This window comes from Tenrec ecaudatus, chromosome 4 (assembly GCF_050624435.1).
Source record: "Tenrec ecaudatus isolate mTenEca1 chromosome 4, mTenEca1.hap1, whole genome shotgun sequence".
NCBI lineage: Eukaryota > Metazoa > Chordata > Mammalia > Afrosoricida > Tenrecidae > Tenrec > Tenrec ecaudatus.
The window spans coordinates 42911821-42934606 of record NC_134533.1 but is presented as its reverse complement, the minus strand read 5'-3'; the positions used below and the strand labels follow the sequence as shown (position 1 = coordinate 42934606).

Sequence of the window (22786 nt, the reverse complement as noted above, 5' to 3'; positions counted from 1 at the left end):
GCATTATTAGTCAAAATTAATCTCTCTTTTTTGTTATGTCACTATGTGATGGGAAAGGATATCAATTTAGGAGTTATAAAGAAAACCTAGGTTCAAATTCCACCCTTACTGTTTACTAGCTGTGTGAATTTTCACAAGTTGAAAACTATCGTACACTAAGCTGAGGTAGTGGTTATAGTTTTTTTTTTAACTTATACATTTGTTACAATGATTGGAATTATTCATTAAGAACATGTAGCAAGCTTACTACTGAACCTACGACAGACATCCAACACAAGGAAATCAACGGAAATAATTTATTTTATTTTATTTGAGCAGCCTGTTTGAGAAAAAAAATTAGTGATCACAGCAGATGGGCAGTCTTTTAGATATTTGTATTTCATTGAGAGGTAAATATGAAGCTAAGCCCAAAAAAGTATTGCTACAAAATCATAGCATTATTTATTAAACAAAAATATCAACATGGGAAGCTATTGTTTGTCAACATCACCTCCATCTGGATCTAGCCATTTCAGCAGGTAGTATTTCCATATCTGTAACCCTTATCCTTGACACAATGGCTGCATAATGTTCTCAAATATAGTGACAATTGTGCAGCTGGTAAGGACCGGACAGTATTTCTTTGTCTTATACAAATGGTCACTATGAGTTGGAACCAAATCGGCATCACCTAACTACGTCAGCCCCTCCCTGAAGAGTCCCATGCTTTCAGTTTACGCCACACAAACACAGCAGTGTGAGCATCCTCAGGAGACTCACAGGGTGTTTCTTTGAAGAGTTGTTTGAGATTGGAGAATGAAAATTCTGATAAGAAAGTAACAGGATGAATGGTAGAGTTTTAAAATGAAATTCTTACAGGACAGTCCTTGCTACCTTGAACAATGAGCAGGTATATGGTCATGACGGGGGAGGGGGAATGGTTGGGAGGGGAATTTCCCTAGTGCAACTTTCCTGGCCTTTTTCTTATCAATGTAGTTTCCAATTTTCTTAAAACTTTTTCATAATAAATGCCTGTGACTGTCTTGTGCTCTTTGAGAAATCTAATAAAGATAACCTTTGATAATACCAGCAGTACTTTGTCCAGGAGCTGCCGAAAGCTCAAGCTGGATTCAGAAGAGGAAGTGGAACAAGGGATATCATTGCTGATGTCAGATAGTTCTTGGCTCAAAGCAAAGAATACCAGAAAGATGTTTGTGTTTCATTGACTGTGCAAACACATTCACCTATGTGGACCCTAATACACTGGTAACCCGAGAAGATTGGGACTGCTGGAGCATTTCATTGTGCTCACTAGAACTTGCATGTGGATCAAGAGACAGTTGTGTGAACAGGACAAGGGGGTACGGCATGGTTTAAAATCAGGAAAGGTGTATCTGCTCACCATACTTGTACAAGCTCTGTGCTGAGCAAACCATAAGAGACGCTGGATCATATCAAGAAGAGTGCGGCATCAGGATTGGAGGGAGGCTTATTAACAACTTGAGGGATGCAGATGACACAGCCTTGCTTCCTGAAAGTGAGGACTTGAAGGATCGTAGCCTTAAGTATGGATTACAATTCAGTGTGAGGAAGACCAAAATCCTCACTGCTGGACCAATCAGTAGCGTCATGAAAAATGGAGAAAAGGTTGAAGTTGTTAAGGATTTTGTCTTACCTGGATCCACAATCAATTCTCATGGAAACATCAGCTAAGAGATCAAAAAACATATTGGAGTCAGTAAATCTGCTTTATAAGACCTCTTTAGAGTATTGAAGAGAAAGGATGTTACTTTGAGGATTAAGATGCACCTGACCAGACTCACGGTATACCCCATTGCATCATGTACATGTGAAAGTTGGGCATTGACTAAGGAAGACTGTAGAAAAATAGATGCATTTGAATTGTGGTGACGGAGAAGAATATTGAAAGTACCATGGACTGCTAAAAAGCCAAACCAATCTGCATTGGAAGAAGTGCAGCCAGCATGCTCCTTAAGGGAACAATGGTAAGACTTCATCAGACATATTTTGGACATAGTATCAGGAGAGACCAGTTCCTGGAGAAGGACATCGTGTTTGGTAACGTGGAGGGGCAGTGAAAAAAAGGAAGACTCTCAGCAAGATGGATTGACACAGTGGCTACATCAGTGAAGTCAGGCATAGCAACAATTGTGAGGTTGGCACAGGATCATGCAGTGTTTTGTTCCGTTGTGCATAAGGTCTCTATGGGTTGGAGCCAACTTAATGGCCCTAACAACAATATTACCTAAAGATAGTCACTATAACGTTCTAAACTAACCGCTTTGCCTTGAATGTAATCAGTCTAGTATATGTCCTTGGAAGCCACGGTTTTTGTTTTTAAATCATTTTATTGGGGGCTCATACAACATCACAATCCATACATACATCCATTGTGTCAAGCACATTTGTACATTTGTTCCCATCATCATTCTCAAAACATTTGCTTTCTACTTGAGCCCTTGGTATCAGCTCCTCATTTTTCCCCTCCCACCATGCTGCCCGCTCCCTAATGAACCCTTGATAATTTATAAATTATTATTATTTTGTTTTATCTTACACTGTCCGACATCTTCCTTCACCCACTTTTCTGTTGTCTGTGACCCAGGGAGGAGGTTATATGTAGATCCTTGTAATCGGTTCCCTCTTTCTGCCCCACCTTCTCTCGATCCTCCCGGTATCACCACTCTCACCACTGGTCCTGAAGGGATCATTTGCCCTGGATTCCCCAGTTTCCTATCTGTACCAGTGTACATCCTCTGGTTTAGCTGGATTTGTAAGGTGGAATTGGGATCATAATAGTGTGGGGAGGAAGCATTTAAGAACTAGAGGAAAGTTGTATGTTTCATCATTGCTACACTGCACCCTGACTGACTTTGTCTCCTCCCCGCAACCCTTCACCAGTTGCCTACAAATGGGCTTTGGGCCCCCAATCTACACTCCTCCTCATTCCCAATGATCTGATTTTTTTGTTCTTTGATGCCTGATACCTGATCCTTTTGACATCTCATGATCACATCGGCTGGTGTGCTTCTTCCATGTGGGCTTTGTTGCTTCTGAGCTAGCTGGCCGCTTGTTTACCTTCAAGCCTTTAGGACCCCAGATGCAATATCTTTTGATAGCTGGGACTCATCAGCTTTCTTGAGCACGTTTGCTTATGCACCTATTTGTATTTGGCGATAGTATTGGGAAGGTGAGTATCATAGAATGCCAGTTTAATACAACAAAGTGTTCTTCCATTGAGGGAGTACTTGAGTGGAGGCCCAATGGTCATCTGCTACCTTAATAGTAAACCTATAAATATAGGCACATAGATCTATTTCCTCATCATCATATATAAATATATTTACATATGTACATGCCTGTATTTAGATCTCTATAAATGCCCTTTGCCTCCTAGTTCTTTCCTCTATTTCCTTTTACTTTTCTCTTGTCCCACTATCATGCTCAGCCTTCATTTGGGCTTCAGTAATTCCTCTCGGTTACATTACCCTTGATCATGCCATATCAGGCCTCTTACATCCTCGTAACCACCCATTTTGGATCACTTGTTGTTCTCTTGTTCCTGGGTTTGTTAGCACCACCTCCTTCCCCCCACATCCTCCTCTCCCATGTCCCCTGGGACCAATGGTCCTGTTGTTTTCTCCTCCAGATTGTTTATCCTGCCTATCTTATCTAGATAGACCTGCAGAGCTAAAAATACGCACACAAAAAACAAGACAGAGCAAAACAAAGTGACAAAAGAAAACAAAACAACCATAACAGTACAAAAACCATTGACATAAAAGAAAAGCCTGTAAATAGTTCAAGGTCTGTTTGTTGACCTTTAGGAGTGTTTCTGCTCGAGTCTGATGGGGTGCCATGCCTTGGCCACAAAGTCTGTGTTTGGTACTCCCTTGGGACTTCCTTGCTCTGCTACCCTTGCTCTTCTGCGGGTCCAGAAGCCACTGTTTTAATTGGGCCTTTTCTTTTAAGTCATCCTAATGTGCATTACTGAGATAACTTGTCTGCAGCCATCCACTGATCTCAGAGACAGGTTTATACACATTTGAAAAAATATACACATGCATACATAAACTGAAATCCTAGTAACAATACTTCATAACTCGTTTTCACTTTTTTTCAAATAATTGAAATACAGTTGAGAAGTACTATATTGCAGGGTCATTTACTAAAGGTAGGCAGGATACTTTCCCTGAAAGTACTGGATTAATTAGAAGTGTATGAATACCTCACAAGTAAAGGGGGAGTATTGTTAAATACCCCTTTTATATTTCCATCTCCCAGTTACAAGTAAACAGAGTTCAACTCCAAAGTATTAATTACTTTGTGTTCTGTGAAATATTTCTAAAGATTTCAAATCAAGTACTGCTCCTTGGGGGCAAAATGAGGTTATTTCCTCCTGTGAAGGTTTATCGTGTTGGAGACTCTACATACAGTCACTATGAGTCAGAAACAACTTGATGGCAGTGAGCTCAGATGATGAGTTTTTTAAATGTCAGAACTTCCAGCTTCAACTCGTTCATAGCATCTGGCAAACAAAACCTCCCTAAAGAGTCAATAATTAAATTTATATTGACCACTTACATAGGTAATAGGAGTTATGATCCACCTGAAGCTGCCCTATTTAGGCTGACTATTCAAAACAAACATAGTATAGAATTAGCCTTATTGAATATTAATGCATGAAAGATTTCAGTTCTTTCCTTTCATTCTGAGGCATGGTTCTCTGTTCATCACCGCAGGTAATGTGCCTCATTACTTTTTCTCCTGAGCCTGTAACTTGATTTCTTCCCTAGTGTATGTGAACCTGTAAGCCTCACCCATCCATAGTGAGATCATGTTATAATCAGACTTAACCTAGCAGGAGTTGTGAATTAGCTGAGACGCTGAAGCACTTTAAAAAAGAGCCTCCCTGAGTGAAGCCAATTTATCCAGACCATCCAAGTTCACAGATTTTAATTAACAGTTTGAAATTTGTAATATTACTGAATTTCAGGTGGGTGAGAATTTAACACTGTATTAAAGGAACCAAGGCAAAAGGACATGAGTTGCGTCACAGAAACTTATTAAATGTGATGGAAATTCTGCAGACGAATGCTGGCAAACAGGTGCAAGAGCTGAATTAATTTTTAAGCCTTACTACGTAGGGGGTTGCAGTGCACCACATTGACAGCCACAGCACATTGCTAATCTCATTCACAAGCTTCCATCGCAATACATGTGAACATGTGAATGTATTCAGTTCGAAAAAGTGTAAGTAGCATAAGGGTATCCTACAACCAAAAATGATAATTCCCCTCAGGGATTTCAAGTAATTCATCGCACCATAAGCATGGTACTTTTTATGAATGAAATCTAATTGCTTAACCATACAAAGTGTATTCCCTTATTATATGTAACATAGATGGTTACTAAGCAAAGTTTTCGTTTACTTTTAATGTGAAATCATTTGTAAATTAAAGGAAACTGAGTTTTCAGTGATAGACTTTTCAACTTTGGCTGACATGTATGAAAGGTATTCTCAATGTATGATAGTGATACATGTGGAGATATTTTGTTGTTTTTAACGAAAAACAAAAGTAATGAATGCAGACGGTTTTGGGGTAATAGCATTAAATGTGGTGAATGGTAACCTGAATCGGCTAACTCGGTTATATTTTCACCAGTAATGGACCTGCTTCTGGGCTCCTGTTCATTTCAGACTATGACAGAGGTAGTAGAACATCGCCACATAAAACTACACATACATACAAAATAGTTTAAGGATGTCAGAGAGTGCGTGAAGATCAGTGTTCCGAGATTGGTGTACAATTTGTGGAACGTCTTGGTCTTTGAAAGAATATCTCCTGTTTACTGGATTTTCCCTTTTGTCTCCAAGGATACACCAGGACCTAGATCTAGCGCTTGTAGTTACAGGAAAATAATAAAGGTCTCTGGACATTAAAATATCAGCCTACTAGAGTTTGATAGACAAATTGCACAGCGTAGTAAATACTTCAGTGAAATATATACAGAAATGTAATTGGAAAAACTTCCTGAAAAGTATTGGCATCTTAGGGAGTGTGGAGGACTTTAGGCATATATTGTATGAAAGATTGACATGGCAGAGGCTTTCTGCTCTAGTAAATATTCACACCCTCTGAATCTGACAGTTATATATAGATAAGTTATGAATTATATATAAGAGTTCTGTGAGTCAGAATTGACCTGACGGTAGTGAGTTTGATTTACCCAATCATTTGGTGGGCATTACAAGGCTGACTAAAAGAACAATATGAGGTCATCCACTGGACCTCACCGTAAAAAGATAGTAGAGACTAATCCAGGCTGAGGGACGCGTATATGCACAGGTAGAGAGATGACAGCAAGAAGCTTTGCACTTTAATTACTTGAAATTGTGTATATATATAAGAAATGTGTAACAATAAATATGTGGAAAATCTTTCAGTTTTCTCTCAATATACTCAAGAAATTATAAAATAATATAAATGTAATGAGCTGTGTTTAATGTCTTAAAATGTGTTTTCTAACCTATTTATTACCAATTGTATGTGTTTACCCTTCAGTTTGCGTAGCTAGAGACTAAGCACATTTGTGGCACATGAAAAACAATTGTAAAGGACCTGCAAGTGAGTCAGGAAACACCTAGTATGTATTGCATTGGATAAGGCTAACTTAATCAAACCCATGTCATCAGTGCCTGTCCCAAAGTCTTTTGATAATGGCAGCAATAGCAACTGTATCTTTTTTTTTAAAAACCCACTCTCAAGAAAAACTGATGAAAAAGAGAGACAAATGCACAGCCTAATAACCTGAGCTAACAATGAGTGATTTTCAATAGGATAAAAAGGACAAAAGCCAAAGGTATTCATTACCGTTCCCAGGGTAGGAGACAGGGCAGTTGCCTCCTTCACCAGATGCACAGCCTTTAGACCTGACAATGGGTATTTCCCCCAGGGAAATGTTGAGAGAAAGCCAAACTCTTGCAACTTGATGCAAAGTGAACTGGGTTCCATTAAAATGTCTCTCAGTGAAAGACTACTCACGCTTAGAGTAAAGATTCCACAAGCCTTTTCTCCCAGAAAAAGAGATTGTTTTATAAAACACCAGACATGGAATCAGAGCTTCTGGAAATCACTCTAAACCTTGTGATTTCATCTTAACTTCTTTATTTTCTAATCAGGAAAAAAGAAATGAGATGGTTTGATGGAAGTGCCATCTTAAGATTTTTGCCTTTTGGGGCACACTTACAGACAGGGAAACTTAATAAGATCTTAAGGCACCTGGGAAATTACACACCTATGGCAATAAAGTAAATTCAAAACCCCCAAATTAAAACACGTCTGGGTTCCCAGAGTGTAAATTAGATAAATCATCTACAAATGTTGAGCTATTCTTTTACAGAGGATAGGTCCACTCTGTTACCTCCAAAGAAGTAGGGATGATTTAAGTAAGGGGCCCATCATGCTAAAGACACCTGCATATTGTTTCCCTGTGAATGCGTGTAATGCCTGTGATCTTGGGAAGAGACATTTAACTTCTTATCTTAAATTTTTCATCTTTAATGGGAATAAGGATATTAAATGTCTTACCTCAGAATTATTATATATTTAATGATATATTTAAGAAGCATTAAAAATAATTAACATAAAGTCTGCTACCATGTGTTAAAAAACCAAATTCTACAAAATGTATAGTTGTTATAAAAACGGTTCTATTGTGAAAAACAAAATACTTGGAAATACTAAGTTAAACAATTATCCTCAGGCCTGTACTGTTCTGAAGTGCACTGTGAATCTGCAAAAGAGGAGTGTATCATGATTAATTTTAAAAATTCACTTCACAACTATCACATTAGCGTTTGGCTCAAGGCTGGGGTGCCATAGTTCACAAGGGTACTGTTCCTTGGGAAAAGAGTTTAGGAAAATGTGCTGTATAGAGCTTGGGATTCTTTCTCTCCCCCATAATTAATAACATAGTCCTTCATAGCATTCATCACAACGTGCATGTCATTTTCTTCATGTAGTCATAAGTATTTTAATCCCAGGTGGGCTGCATTGCAGATAATAAGTATTAACTAAGTGAATGACCCCGTCGCATTGTGTACTGTGGTGACGTGTGTGTTGCTGTGAGGCTGGAAGCTATCGCCCTGGTATTCAAATGCTGGAAGGGTTACACATGGTGGACAGGTTTCAAGGAAGCTTCCAGACTAAGAACAGACTAGGAAGAAGGAATAGGGAGGCCACTTCTGAGTGATTTATCACTTAAAATCTTATGTATAGCAGCTGAACATTCTCTGATAGAGTGCCAGAAGAATTCATCATCTTGGAAGGCACTCAATATATACCTGGGAAAGAGCTGTCGCCTCGAAATGGAGTTGACCTCAATGACGGGGATGGAACAGAGCTTTTGAGGCCTTCACTTGCTAATGCGGTATGACTCAAAATGGGAAAAAGCAACTGCAAACAGACCAATAATCAGAACGTGAAATGTACAATGTATGAATCTAGGAAAAACTAAAGTCCTCAAAATTTCAAAGAAACTCAAAAAGATCAATCCCCTAGGCATTAGTGAGCTAAAATAAACTAGTATTCACTCCCTTGCATCAGACAATCCTGTGGTTTACTGTGCTGGAAATGACAACTAGCAGGGGATGACATTCATTCACTATCTGAAAGAGCATCTCAAGCTCTATCTTGAAGAACAGTGCTGTCTGTGATAGGGTAATATGTACAGGCCAACAAGGAAGTCTAATCAATACGACTATTATTCAAATTTATACAACCACTTAAAGCGGTGATGTAGAAATTAAGGAATTCTGTCTTTTTCAGTCTGAAATTGATCAAACATATCATCAAGATTCATTGATAATTATTAACAACTGGAACGCAAATGTTGGGGAAAAGGAGGCAGGATCAGTAGTTGGAAAATTAGATATATTAGCTACCATGATGTAGATGATCTCAGGGTGGAATTTTGAAGACCAAAGACGTCTTCATTGTAGATAACCTTTTCACCCACATGAACAGTGATGATGCACATGGACATCATCAGATGGAATGCACAAGAGTCAAGTTGACCACATCTGTGGAAGAGATGATAGAGGAGTTCACTATCATCAAAATATCATCAGAACAATACAGGGTGTCATTGTGGAACATAATATCAGTTGCTAATCGGTTAGTTCATGTTGACACTGGAGAAATTTTCACAGTCTCACTAGAGCCAGAATACCACCTGAATTAAGAAACCATCTCAAGGACAGTTTTGATCCACTGACCACTAATCACCAAAGACCGACTAACTGGGATTTGACATCAGAGACATCACACATGAAGAAAGCAAATACTCATTTAAAAGATAGGAAAGTAAAACAGAAGATGAACATGGATGTCACAAGAGACTGAAACTTGGTCTTGAACTTAGAGTAGCTAAGGATAAATGCCAATATGAATGCACACCTCTACTCTCAGGTCATGTAATCTTCTAATCCAGACTTTCAAGCTGTAAGGAAGAGAGCCTATCTAGTGCCCATGAACCATATATTACTCCCTTTATATATACATCATAAAAGCCATTTGATTCCCTCAACACAAGAACACTGTTATAATAATGTGGTGTGGGTGATGAAATGATCACTGAAGACAAACTGAGTGCATAAACAAATGTGGTGAAGAAAACAGATGGTGCCCATCTATCAAAAGATACAGCATCTGAGATCTTAAAAGCTTGAAGCCAAACAAGTGACCATATAGCAGGGAAGCAACAAATCCCACATGGAAGAAGCACACCAGCATGTGTGATCTTGAGGTGTTGAAGGGAACAGACATCCAAAAGTAAATTTCACCAAGGTGATGGAGAGGAGGGGTCAAGCTAGAGACCCAGAGCCCATCCATGTATAATTGGGCTTCCCCATGCGGAGAGGAGGAAAAAAATGCATCCAGGGGGCTGTTTTTCAATGACAAAGCACACAACACTCCTATAGTTCTTTAATCCTCCCTCCCACCCTCACCCCGATTATCAGCTCAGTCTAATCTCGCAACTCCCGCTAGTCTGCTGTACAGACAGTGGCACAGAAGAGAGCTTCCAATATGTGGCATTCAGTAAAGACAAACCCCCTCAGAAACAGTAATGGGAGCAACAATTCCAGGAGGATGGGGGAAGGGAAGTGGGGAAAAGTGAAATGGATAGGTGGTTTAAAGCAACTTGGAAGATTCATGTTAAAATCAGAGTCTTTAAAAATAATAAAAATCAGAATCTTTACTATTCTTAGCATCAGTTAAGACATAGTTTGTGTCAAACTAAAAAAATTTTACTAGGTTTTATACCATTGTAAATTTTCATTCTTATAAAGTGCTTTTTTTATAAACTCAGAGTCTACCCTTAATTTGTACCGAAAGACAATGTTATCTTTTATTTTGGATGTTAAGGTCTTTTCGCCACATTGCCTGTATTAAATAGGCTTCCCTCAGATGCTCAGGGTCTTTCCTGGGACTTTTCGCTGACTACTCTTGAAGTAGTTGGCAGATCCTTCCAAGGAGCAAATCAATCCATTCCCCACGGATTCTACTGTGCAACTGAAATGAGTCCATAAATGAGCGGATGCCATTTGAGAAGTGGCACCTTTATGGAATGTATAGCTAGTAACTCCTAAGGTTTTTCCCCCTTCCCATTTGATCTTCACAGTGATCTTGTACAAAGCATTACTATCCTGTTTTTATAATGGGGCAGCAATCTCAGGAAATAAGTGTATTGTACTGTATTATCCATAGGATGTGAAATATCTGATCATTGTGCCTAGTTTCCCCTTAAATTCAGCATCATTTCTATTTCAGCCCTATTGTGTTAATATAAGTATTGTCATATCTTTACTTTGTCGTTTCACTTACTGCCACCGATTCAGTTCTGGCTCAGAGTCTCTCTCTATGGGTCGGTTAGTAGCCCACAGGGGTCTATTTGGCTCTGTAAGGGTCGCATAGGGTGGAACTGCCCAGGGAAGCTTAAACTCCTCACTTGGTGGTTAGCAGCAACTCAACTTACTGTACCCCGGCAGCTCCTTCTAGGTGCTTTTCCACAGGGGTAATTAAAATATACATGTACAAACTTAGAATTTACAGAGCTTGAACATGACTATTTGGAGACTATTCAACTTTTTTGATGGACATTAAAAATATTAATAGAAATACTATGTTCCCCAGATGGAGAGGAGCGTGAGTGTTGAATCAGCTTGGTTCTGGCTACTAATTGAAAGGTTGGTGTTTGAGTTCACCTAGTAGCACTGTGGGAGAAAGTCCTGGCAATCTAATTCTATAAGATTACAGACCCCATGGAGCACAGTTCTTATCCAAAGTGTGTGAGGCCCCCTTATTGAAATGGACACAAGGGCGATGAGTTTGGGGGTGGACTTTTGCAATATTGTAATAATGTAAGTTTTATCTAAATAATAGTATATACTTGCTGAAATTCCCATTTAAATAACTTTTTAAATCCAGTTAAGTGTTCCTACATTTAATTTGGAATAACACATGCATGGGATTGCCTAAGAAGGTTTTGTATAAGAAAATAATCAGAGAAGGCGATTTGCCCCATCTGACAACAAAATTTACCAAACAAGAAAACAGTGATCAATAATTAAAAGACTGATATTGGCAGAATATTACTAAAAAATACTTTAGTGAAATAAGAATTGATTATTCAGAAGCAGATCTGAATATATTGTCAAAGGGATCGTTCAAATTTCTGGAAAAGGGCTGTTACTGTTAATAGAGCAATTGGCTATGTAGTTGGTTTTTTTTTAAATAAAGTGGTTTTGAGTGTGTAAATGTTGTACCATGTATATTTTTATAATCTAGAGGAGGAAATAATAAAGTTAGATCCTTACCTCATACCTCACTAAAAATAAATTTCACTTGGATTAACAGTTATATATACAAAATAAAACAAAGTTGAAAATAAAAAATAAAGTTGATTAAATATAATTTTAGAATGGGAGAAATCGTTCTAAACATGTTGTCGTTATTAGGTGCCATCAAGTCACATCCAGTTCATAGCAATCTTCTGCCAGAGCAGCATGAAGCGCGCTCGGTCCTGCCCCATCCTCACAAATGTTCCCGTACTTGAGCTCAGTGTTGCAGCCATGTTACCAGTCCGTGTCTTTGAGTTCCTTCCTCTCTCGTGCTGCCCCTCCTCCAGCGACTTTGGATGTCCTTCTCCAGGGACTTTGTCCGACAAAGTTTCTCCATCCTTGTCTCTGAGGAGCACTTTGGCTGTCCTTCTTCCAAGACAGATCTGATTGCCCTTTTAGCAGTCCATGATTCTTTCAACATCCTTCCACAGCACGACAACCCAAATGCATTGATTCTTCTTCTATCTTCTTTATTCAATCTCCAACCTTAACATTACAGATGAGGCAATTGAAAGTAACTGTCTTGGGCCAAGTGCACCTGAGTCGTCAAGGTAACACCCTTGTTTTTCAAAACTCTAAGGAGGTCTTTTGCAGCAGGTTTACCTAGTGCATTCCATCTTGATTCTCTTGATTGATCAAAAGTCTAAACCTAAAAACATGCAAACAATTTTTTTCAAAGTCTATTTAAATATTTCATTTTTGTATAGGATCACTGAGTCAGTTGATTTGGTTTGGTTTTTATAGCAAAAAATATATACAAAGTGAAAAATAGTAATAATTTGGGTGAAATATTTGCAACTATTTAAGAATCAGAGGCTGATGTCCTTATTTTATAAATAGCTCTTTAAAATCAATAAAGGAAATAGCGATATCACCTTGACTATGGATAGTTTGCTCAAGCAATTTACAGCTATGACCAAATGACCATTAAATTTGAAAAGATGCCTAACTATGAATTGTCAAAGAAAAGCAAATTAAAATATCAGTAAGCCATCATTCACCTACTATTAGACTAAACGTGGGTGAAAGAGTAATAGTTTCTAGTCCTGGTGAAAGATAGAATCTCTCATTTACTATTGACGTAAGTAAGCAGGTAAACCTCTTTAAAAGGTAATTTTAGAAATATTGATCCAAATTTAAATGGGCATTCATGCCCTTTGACCCAATAATGCTACTTCTACAGACAGACTGTCACAAGCTCACAGTACATGTTTACTGCAGCATTGTTTGTGATACAAATGCGAGAAACCAGTGTCTCTGCTGTGGGGATAACGGGAGCTCTCTCCGCATAGAGACTGCCTCTGTGTTAGTTATCAGTGCATTCTCCATTGACCAGTACTGTGCCTGACACTAAGTGAACAAATGAAATGGATTATAAGATAGCTGAAATTAATGTAAAAAGATAAGTAGTTGCAGATCATTGCATATTTTCTTTCGAGAATATATATGCATATGTACTTTTCTGTACACTTTTATAATATATACAAAATATGAAATATACTACTTGGCTTTGGGGACTGAGTTAAGAAGTACTAACTTTAATGTTCGTTAAAGGATGTCACTATTTCTTCTCATGTACTTTGGACATGTAATCAGGAGAAGGACATCATGCATGGTAGAGTACAGGCTGAGCCCTCAGTGAGATGGATTGACACAGTGGTTGCATGGCGAGGATGACTCAGGAGGCAGTGGCGTTTCCTTACGTAGTACATATGGTCTCACGGAGTTGGAAGGGCTCAGTGGCGCCTACCAACAGTGAACTCTAATGTAAAAGGAGCACTGATGGCATGGTGCTTAAGCTTCTGCCATCGAAAGAGATGATGTGTGGAATCCACCAGTTTCTCCACGGGAGAAACGTGTGACAGTCGACTTCCATAAAGTTTACAGCCTTGGACTTCAAGGGCAGTTCTCCTCTGAACTAACGAGGCTTTATGAGTTGTACTTGACTTTACAGCAATGGTTTATTTTTTAACTTTAGTGCTTTGCTCCATGTTGTTGTTAGGTACTGTCCAATGGTTCCGAGTCATAGCAACCATATGTACGACAGAAAGAAACACCGCCAGGTCCTGAGCCATCCTCACACGTGTTCTGATGTGTGGTCCCATTGTTGTATCCAATGTCAATCCCTCTTGTGGAAGGCCCTCTTGTTTGCTGTCCCCTATGCTTTGCCAAGAGGATGTCCTCTTCCAGGAACTGCTCTCTCCTGAGAACATGTCCGAAGTACATGAGATGAAGTCTCACCATCCTTGCTTCTAAGGAGCAATCTGGCTGTATTTCTTCCAAAACAGATTTGTCTGTTCCTTTGGAAATCCATGGTACTTTCAGTATTCTTCACCTGCACCATAATTTAAATGCATAATAGTGTCTTCTTTATTCAGTGTCCAACTTTCACATGTATATGAGGTAAGTGAAAATACCATGGCTTCAGTCAGGCACACCTTAATCCTCAAAGTAACATCCTTGCTGTTCAACACACTTCAAAGAGGTCGTGATTTACCCAATTCAGTGTGTCAGTTGATTTCTTAACTGCTGCATCCCTGAGCACTGACTGTGAATCCTCCTTTTTCCGTTTATCCAGATGTTGTCTATTGGTCCAGTTATAAGGCTTTCAGTTTGGGGTTTCAATCCATACTGAAGGCTGCAATCCTTGATCTACATCAGCAACTACCTATAGACCTCTTCACTTTCAGCAAGCAAGATTGTGTCATCTGCATATTGAAAGAGGTTAATAAGCCATCCTCTGATCCTGATACAGCATTCTTATTCACATAAGACAGTTTATCTGGTTACCTTCTCTGCATACAGATTGAATAAATAAAGTAAGAGGCCTAACAGTTAATAGTTCAATGCTTAACACAGAGCACCACATGGACTCCTTTAGAGAAAGCTAACAAACACATCCAAGTTTCAGTTTTTGCTGAATATATAGCCTAGTGCAGAAAGAGATAATCAACAAGTAAGTATTTGCCCTCTGATTAAAAAAAAAAGGTAAAGTAATATGCATAGAAGCCAGTGGTAGGTTGTTACTTCTTTTTCCCCTAAGTTTGGTCAGAGACTAGCTTTCTGATGCTGTTTTTGACAAGACCTGAGTGTAGAGATGAAGCCATCCCCAGGGAAGCAGGCATTCCAGTTAAAGGAGGGCAGTGACCATGTTCATGAGCACCTCGGGCAGAGGGCAAAGTCAGGAAGACAACCAGAACTTGTATTATCCCACAGGGACTTTTGACCCAGGTAGAGACTTCAATTGTCATTTCACATTAAATCGGAAGACACTGGACATGCTGAACAGCGGAGTATCCTGATGACTTGAACTGGTGTGATAGCAGTAGGAATCATTGCTTATGTGGGGTGTGAAAGAAAGAAAAGAAGAGGGATGTTCAACTAGAAGGATGCTGAAAAACCCACATCAAAAACAAATCCCATCTGGAACGTGAAAATGGAGTCCTTCTGATGTAGCAGAACTCTCACAAGTTTCTCGCATAGCATGGGTCGATCTGTTATGTCATGAATTTTCCCAACGTTTCCCTGAGAGAGGTCAGCTAACGTCTCACAGAGGATGTGAAATTAGAACTCATTGTTCTATACTGAGTTTAGTGAGCATCTACTCTTGTAGGTGTAGTTTTGAAAGTTGTGTTTAATATGTGTGTGTGTGTATATATATATGTGTGTGTGTATACATATATATACACATGTGTGTATACATATATATACACACATATATGCATATATATATACTCATATTAAAAAAAAACAACCAAACTCACTGCCACCAAGTCCATGGAGACTCCCAGAGGCCCTGTGGCAGAGAAGAGCTGCCCCTATGGCTTTCCCAGACTGTAACTCTTAACAGGAGTAGAAGCCTCATCCTTCTCACGTGGGACAGCTGCTGTTTTCAACTGCTGCCCTCGCCGTTAGCAGCCCAGGGCATAGCCACTACACCACCAGGGTTCCTCACATATTACGGGGCTTCAAAAAGTTCATGGGAAAAAAATCTGGGTTTTTTTAATTCCATTTTTCCACGGACTTTTTGGAGTCTAACTGGGAAGCACCTAACTTGTGATGCATTGTTAGATGCTGTCTAGTACATCCCCACTCTTTGTAACCTTTGTGTAACAGAACAACAACAACAACAAAATGCTGCGCGATCTCATCCAATTACATAAATGCCTAAGCCTCTCGTTTCCTTTTGCGCTCAGTCTTGCTGGCTGTAATTCTGCTATTTTAAAGTGCTAGGAGAACAAGTCCATTATGTTGGAATGTTAAGAACATTGTGGTTTAGATTTCATATATGTTAGTGAAATAAGGCTCACATAAAATCTTAAAATTTTGTGTATTAGTATTTGAAGGGCATGAAACCTTTACCTTGAAATAGTCACTTAAGAGCTCGTTGAAAATTTTTTTGAAATAAAAATTTACCGATTTTGCCATAAATTCCTATGTCTCGTGTTCTATAAAAGAAATATGTTAGAATGCTTACCTTGCATATCTTCTGTATTTCATATCGTACAGTCTTGTTACATGGCATTTTCTGAGGTTGCAATTATTTGCAGATGTTTCACTGCTTGTGAAAATGGTTGATTAATTAAGGAGATTGCCAGTCAATATCAGGTATAATTAAATACATACAATCAGTTGTCTTGAGACCAGGCTAATACTAGCAAATTTGAGAGTTCCATTGCTCCACTAAAATCCTAATTTGGTAACCATAATCACATTTGGCTCAAAAGTAGCACTTAAGTTTGGGGACTGTTCCATGAAATTATGTTAAAATTTTACACACAATGTGCTCTGTGACCAAAATTACGCTCCTCGCTTAGGTCCTTATTGCAGTATCTGGGTATTGTATTTGTCATACATCTACCCAGAGATGTGACTGAAACTGTGTGTGGGAATGATACTCAATTTTATATGTTATTTAACCATTTATTTATTTTTCATTCAATACCTACTCATTATCTTTTCTATAGTTGTGTACTGTTTACTCCATACGTGTTAGTTCTTATATCTTAGCTGCGTGTCAAAGTGCTCTGAGAAGCTTTTTGGTAAGAATTCCCCAGCATGGATCCCAGACACGCTGATTCCCTACATTTGGACTGCTGCCAGCTTCCGTGTGATTTCAAATGGCCCCCAGGTGATTATGATGTGTAGTCAGGGTTCAGAATCACAAGCCTCTCTGTCAAGCAACAGGCTGTGAGTGAACGCTCAATTCATACGGAGGTCAGAGTTAAGTGTGTGGTACAGGCAAGTCAACTAGTATTGACAATAAAGTTGTACACAAGAGGTAAGCATACATCTCCCTCTTAGAACAGCTAAATCCCAGCTCAGGGCCACCTAAGTTTCATACAGCATGAAATGAGATTTTCTTTCACAAAACCGAATGAACCAAATTGTGATGGAGTGCACATTTTCTCTCTTACCTACTCTATACCCTAATCAACTGAATTAGCCATACTAGACTCTATGATTAAACACAGGAAATGAAAAAGCAGAGAGCTTGGTTTCTATTTCTGCTAACAGTACACGGGAGATAGGAAGGACAGAAAGAAAGGGGGAATGAACACAAATGTAGGTGAAGGGAGCCAGCAGTCAGTAAGATTTGAAAATAATAATTTATAAAATGTCAAGGGTTCATGGGGATGGAAGGGAAAAATGAGGAGCTGAAATCAAAGGTTCAAGTAGAAAAGCTTTGAAAAGGATAATGGCAACATAATGTACAAATGTGCTTGACACAATGGAGGTATGGACTGTTATAAGAGCTGTAAGATACCCCAATAAGATGATTTTTAAAAGAATGCACTGGAAAGCAGATTGTTGTAATGCAGTTACGTTAAAGTTTAGTTCACTATCACTTGATCTCCCTTTTGACCCATTTAAATTTGTTCTCATTTTGAATATTTCTGCTTTCTTTTCAGTGGAGGTTTTTATCTGTTTCGCTTTGTTATTCATCTGAGTGTTTTGTTTCTTTGTGTCTTAATGTTTTGCTGTACATGTAACCCAGAATAGGTAAATCGATAGAGACCGTAACTAGAAATGGCTCCTTGGGGGTAGGTATGGCAGAGGAGGTTGGGGGAAATGGGGAGCTAATAGCAATGGTGCAAGAATGAATAAAAAGTTCTAAAACTGAAAGAAAGAAAGGAAGGGAGGAAGGAAGGAAGGAAGGAAGAAAGGATAAAGACTGCACTCCTCAAGGGCAGGAACCGAGTCCCACTGCTTCTCATAGCAACTGCAGGGCTTCTGAGGCTGTAAATCTTACAGGAGCAGGTGGTCTCCATTTTCTCCCTTGAAGCGGCTGAGGGGTTTTAAATCCAACCTCTGGATTAGTAGTCCGATGCTTGCTTGCCCAGCAGTGTCCCCAGGACTCCTTAATAAAGGTCTACCTAATTCTTCAAGGTAACGGTCTTCAAAACCCTGCAAGGCACACGGCTCCGCAGGCTTGCCGTGAATGGACGTTGCCGCAGCAGCAACCGGCATGGTTCATACTCCGGTTTGCTCATGTCGTCCGCGCTCTTCTTTTCTATTCCAAGCTGCATATGGTGCGTGTGTTTTTCCAGTCCATTACCACTGGCCGAGACTTAGCAGCAAAGAATTCTCTCCGTGTTTATTTATTTGAAAATATCTTGGAACTTTTATATTTGAAGAACAAGGTTATTGCCTCTTGGAGAACCTATTTTCCTTTCTACTCTTCTTGGTCAACTCTTAAGTACCCTAGTAAATAACTAAAGATATTTTTGACACGTATTGTTAAAGCCTCATAAAGTGTTTTGAAATAGGAGTGGTAAATATGAATGACAGGCCACACTTGACTAAGAAACTGTTTTGAGGGTTTTTAATGCAGAGATAACATAAATTAGTGGGCTTCAAGTGAAAAAATATTGTTATCGTCTTCTTATGAATGTATTTTATTTTCAAATCTCTTCCTAGGTGCATTTCCTACCTCTGCTACTTATGCACGGAGAGACTTGCTCCAGCGGTCTACACATATCGCTACCAAGACTTTCCAAGCTTTGCGCATATTTGTGAACAATGAGCTCAATGAGCTCTACACAGGACTGACGACGGCTCAGAAATGGTTGAGACCTGGCGGTCGCCTCGTTGCTCTCTCCTTCCATTCCCTAGAGGATCGAATTGTCAAACGATTCTTGCTTGGGATCAACATGACAGAAAGGGTTAACCTGAGCGCTAGACAGAAAGTGTCAAAAATATCAAGACTGGATTCAGCTCGGAAAAGTGAGGAGAGTGTCCCCACAAGGAACCCTTCGATGTGGGAGTTGATCCACAAGAAGGTGCTTACGCCCACGGATAAGGACGTCCAGGACAACCCCAGAGGGCGCTCGGCCAAGCTCAGAGCAGCTATTAAATTATGATTCCCAAAGATTTCCTAACACTTTTATTTAATCTTTTTATGTGATGTGACTGAAAAGCTTACTACGCAAGATAGGGGAATGACTTGAAATTGCAGTGTTCGGTTTGTTTTTCTTCACAAGAGGAGAGAGGAAATGGTGACATGACGAGGTAGATAACACAAGCCATCGTTGAAGAACGGCCACATTGCCTTTATAACAGCATTACATTTTACTATTGCAATGCTGGCCTTTCTCTGAACAAGGAATTTTGAAAGAAACAAAACAGAACTATGTTGTATTTTAGATATCTAAACATGCAAAAGCAAACTATCGGAGAGTGATAATATAATCCTATCGGCATGCCCTACATTCTTTTAGATATTCAAATTTCAATAGACTTTTCCTGCTTCCAATAAACATCATCATGGATTAAAATTTAAGTCAATTGAGACTAATTATTATTGTAGCTTTTGAAAATGTGGGTTATAAAACTTAAAATTTCTCAAATAGTATTCTTAAAATGTATTCTAGAGATAAAGTTCATTGTTCAGATTATCATGTTAAATAAATTTTTTCAGTACAATGTTTATAGTGTGTTTTAATCTATTACAAAGGAAAAATTACAGCCTTCACAGATAATTGTCTCAGAAAACTTAGGAAGGAGAGGTAATAATGTGTCTATATTTCAGATTTTTAAAATAGCCACTTTAATTTCACTTGAAATCTCTGATTCAAAAAAGAATAAGACAGTTCATAAAGGAAAATTAAATACATGAAACTAATAGAAAATGTGTATCATCCTTTTCACTTGGATAAAGTTACATGTATATATTCATTCAACAACATACAATAGAGGTTTAGCATTTAGAAATAGGAAAGCACTGTTCTTTTTTTTATTATTAATCATTTTATTGGGTGATTCTTTCAAACTTGTAACAGTTCATCATTCAATTGTATTAAGCACACTTGTACATATGTTGGACTCAACATTTCCAAAACATTTTCTTTCTACTTGAGTCTTCTTTGTTTATAATCTTGCCCCTTCCCTTTCTCTGTTCATATTGGTATGTGAATATCTTAAGCCAATGAAGTGACATTGTTTCCATGTTAGAAAAAGAAATATTCTCCCATGCACTATCACAAACTAAGCCCTACCTAATTGTAATTAATAAAAATTAGCAAAAATGTGCTTCTAGTTGAAAAATCAGCAATATTTATTTTGATGCTACTATTTTCTAATTAAGTTTTAATAGGTGTTTTTTTATGTGCAAACAAAACTATAATGAAAAGGAATAAGCATTAATATATAAAAGGAATTCTTTGAAGTTGTTAGTAAGTATAAATTTTGTTAGTGAAATCATGATCAGAGAGATATTTTTCTCAGAACCATAATACCATATGTTTGATGTTGAATGTAGTATGATTTGTAAAAATCTGCACTGTTTTCTAAAAAGGCTGTTTTTTAATAAATGAAGCTTTTATATTTGTTTTCTCAAATGTCACCTGTTTATATCTAATATTTCCAGCTAATATTTGGTAGCATGGATGATGACCTACAGGATGCTAAGAAGAAAGCTTCAATGTACATTATTTTTAAAAGTCTATTTACAAAAACTTTCAAAATCAATAAAAGATAAGCCAATAGAATTGACTTTGTAAAATACAGTGGTAAGCACTTTTTATTGACTGTCAATTGCATGTAACTTATAATTCGTTACCAATATTCTTGACTATCTCACTCCCCTCTCACATAATGTACCTAAATTATTGTATAGTCAAAACAGAATAAAATTTAATGCTCTGATGGACAAAATAAGAGGTTGTCTCCTTGTTAATGTTACATCTCCTTAGGCAGTCCTTTACTTTAAATCAAAATTCCCTAATTTATTTGACCTACGGCCTTCTTTTCAGAAGGAAAATTTTAAAAATTACTCAGTGCCCTTGGCAATCAACAACTTTTGTACCATAGGTGACAATCCAGGATAAAGTGTAGGTATCTGCTTTTGCAGCTCCTCTGGATTGTTCCAGTGCCCTGGAGGGGGCAGTATCACCCACTGGACATTCATCAAGACACAACATTGCCTGGTACTGCGTCATCTTCACAATCATTGATATGCTCAAGTCTAAAGTGACTTGTGTGTATTTTGTGTGCTTTCTAACCTAAGAGATGCAGCCCACAGCACTGTCAGACAATATTTTGGTGTGACCCGTCAGGTGTTAATTGGTTAATTTCCAGCAGTAGTTAATTAGGCTTCCTAGTTTTAGTGTGGAAGCTCTGCTGCAGCGTCTCCACCAGAGTTGGCTTGCTCCTATTGGAAACACCATTGGTGTAGTGTCTAGATGCTAACACACACGTCACCACAGTAGAGTAGCTGATAGATAAGTGGTGGCTACGGAAATACTGAGAGATTTTCTAGAATCAGTGGTTGCTTTATCAACTCTGACTGCCTGGACACTGGAATCCAGAGCTGAATTGAATGAAAGGACACAGTTCATTTCTGACTCTCTGTTAAAGCCCACCTTTATGCTTGGGCGTGTAATACTTGACTGGTTTGTCAAAGGGGATGATTTATATTGGCAAGCAGTCAAATCGTCTGAATGGGATGGTTCCTGTTACTTCCACAAGGAAAAGCATGGCCATCGAATTTGTACAGAGTCTGAAATGAGAAGGATGCTGTGTAACATTGCAAATAACACCTCTGATTTTGGAGTTAGAAAAACACATGAATCTGAATCCCAGCTCTGCATATAGGAAATGAATCTATGAACGAAGAGAGATTGTTTAATCTCTTGAATCCTCATTTACTTCACTTTAAAATGGGGTGGCATCACGACCTATATGATCAAGTTTCTGTAAATCAAATAGGAAATACCCAATAAATAGGTTTGAATTAAATGAAACTTGTATGGGTGAAATAAAATTTCATGTGAGATATTTAGCACAATTCTGGGAACACAGTAAATATTCAAGAAAAAAAAGCATAGTGCTATTATTTTGCTAGAAGGGGTTTAGCAAAATACAACTTGCCCTTCTCAACACTGTGACTAAAGATGTGTATTCCTAGGGAGATGGACTGGGTTATAGTTGGTTATATTATTTGGGGATTTTACTCCTATTTAGTACTTATTTAACACCTCCAATACTTGCTATACCTTGACAGGGCATATAAAACACGATAATTGCTCTTGTGAAGTTTCCATTTGTAAGAAACAAAATTGGAGAAAAGGAACCAGTTGCTGAGGTTATATGACACTCATGTGGGTTGGATAAAGTATCCGTACTCCTACACTTCTATAGCAGTAAGTCGCCAACGTAAGTAGTCCTTACAGTAAGATTCTCTACCGCACATTTTGAAGGAACAAGTAATCTGTGCGATATTAGGTGGGAGTTTGCTAGAGGAGTATAGCAAAGTTCCCCACTTCAGCACTCCCTTGAGAAGCCAAGGATCAATAAAATGTGTATGAAACAGGTATTAAAGCAAAATCAGTTGTGAAGGATAGGAAGAGTGTTCACACTTAGAACGAACAGGTGATTTTC

The 22786-nt window shown here is 38.4% G+C and overlaps 1 protein-coding gene across 2 annotated transcripts in view; it reads left to right on the top strand.

Moving 5' to 3' along the window:
• Positions 1–21024, top strand: part of METTL15 (methyltransferase 15, mitochondrial 12S rRNA N4-cytidine) — a 265624-nt gene extending 244600 nt beyond the window's left edge. For both annotated transcript variants that reach the window (XM_075545956.1, XM_075545955.1), the window contains exon 6: positions 18827–21024. In XM_075545956.1, the coding sequence (XP_075402071.1) occupies positions 18827–19269 (443 nt within the window). In that variant the 3' untranslated portion in view covers positions 19270–21024. The remainder of the gene's footprint in view (positions 1–18826) is intronic.
• The last annotated feature ends 1762 nt before the right edge of the window (positions 21025–22786 follow it).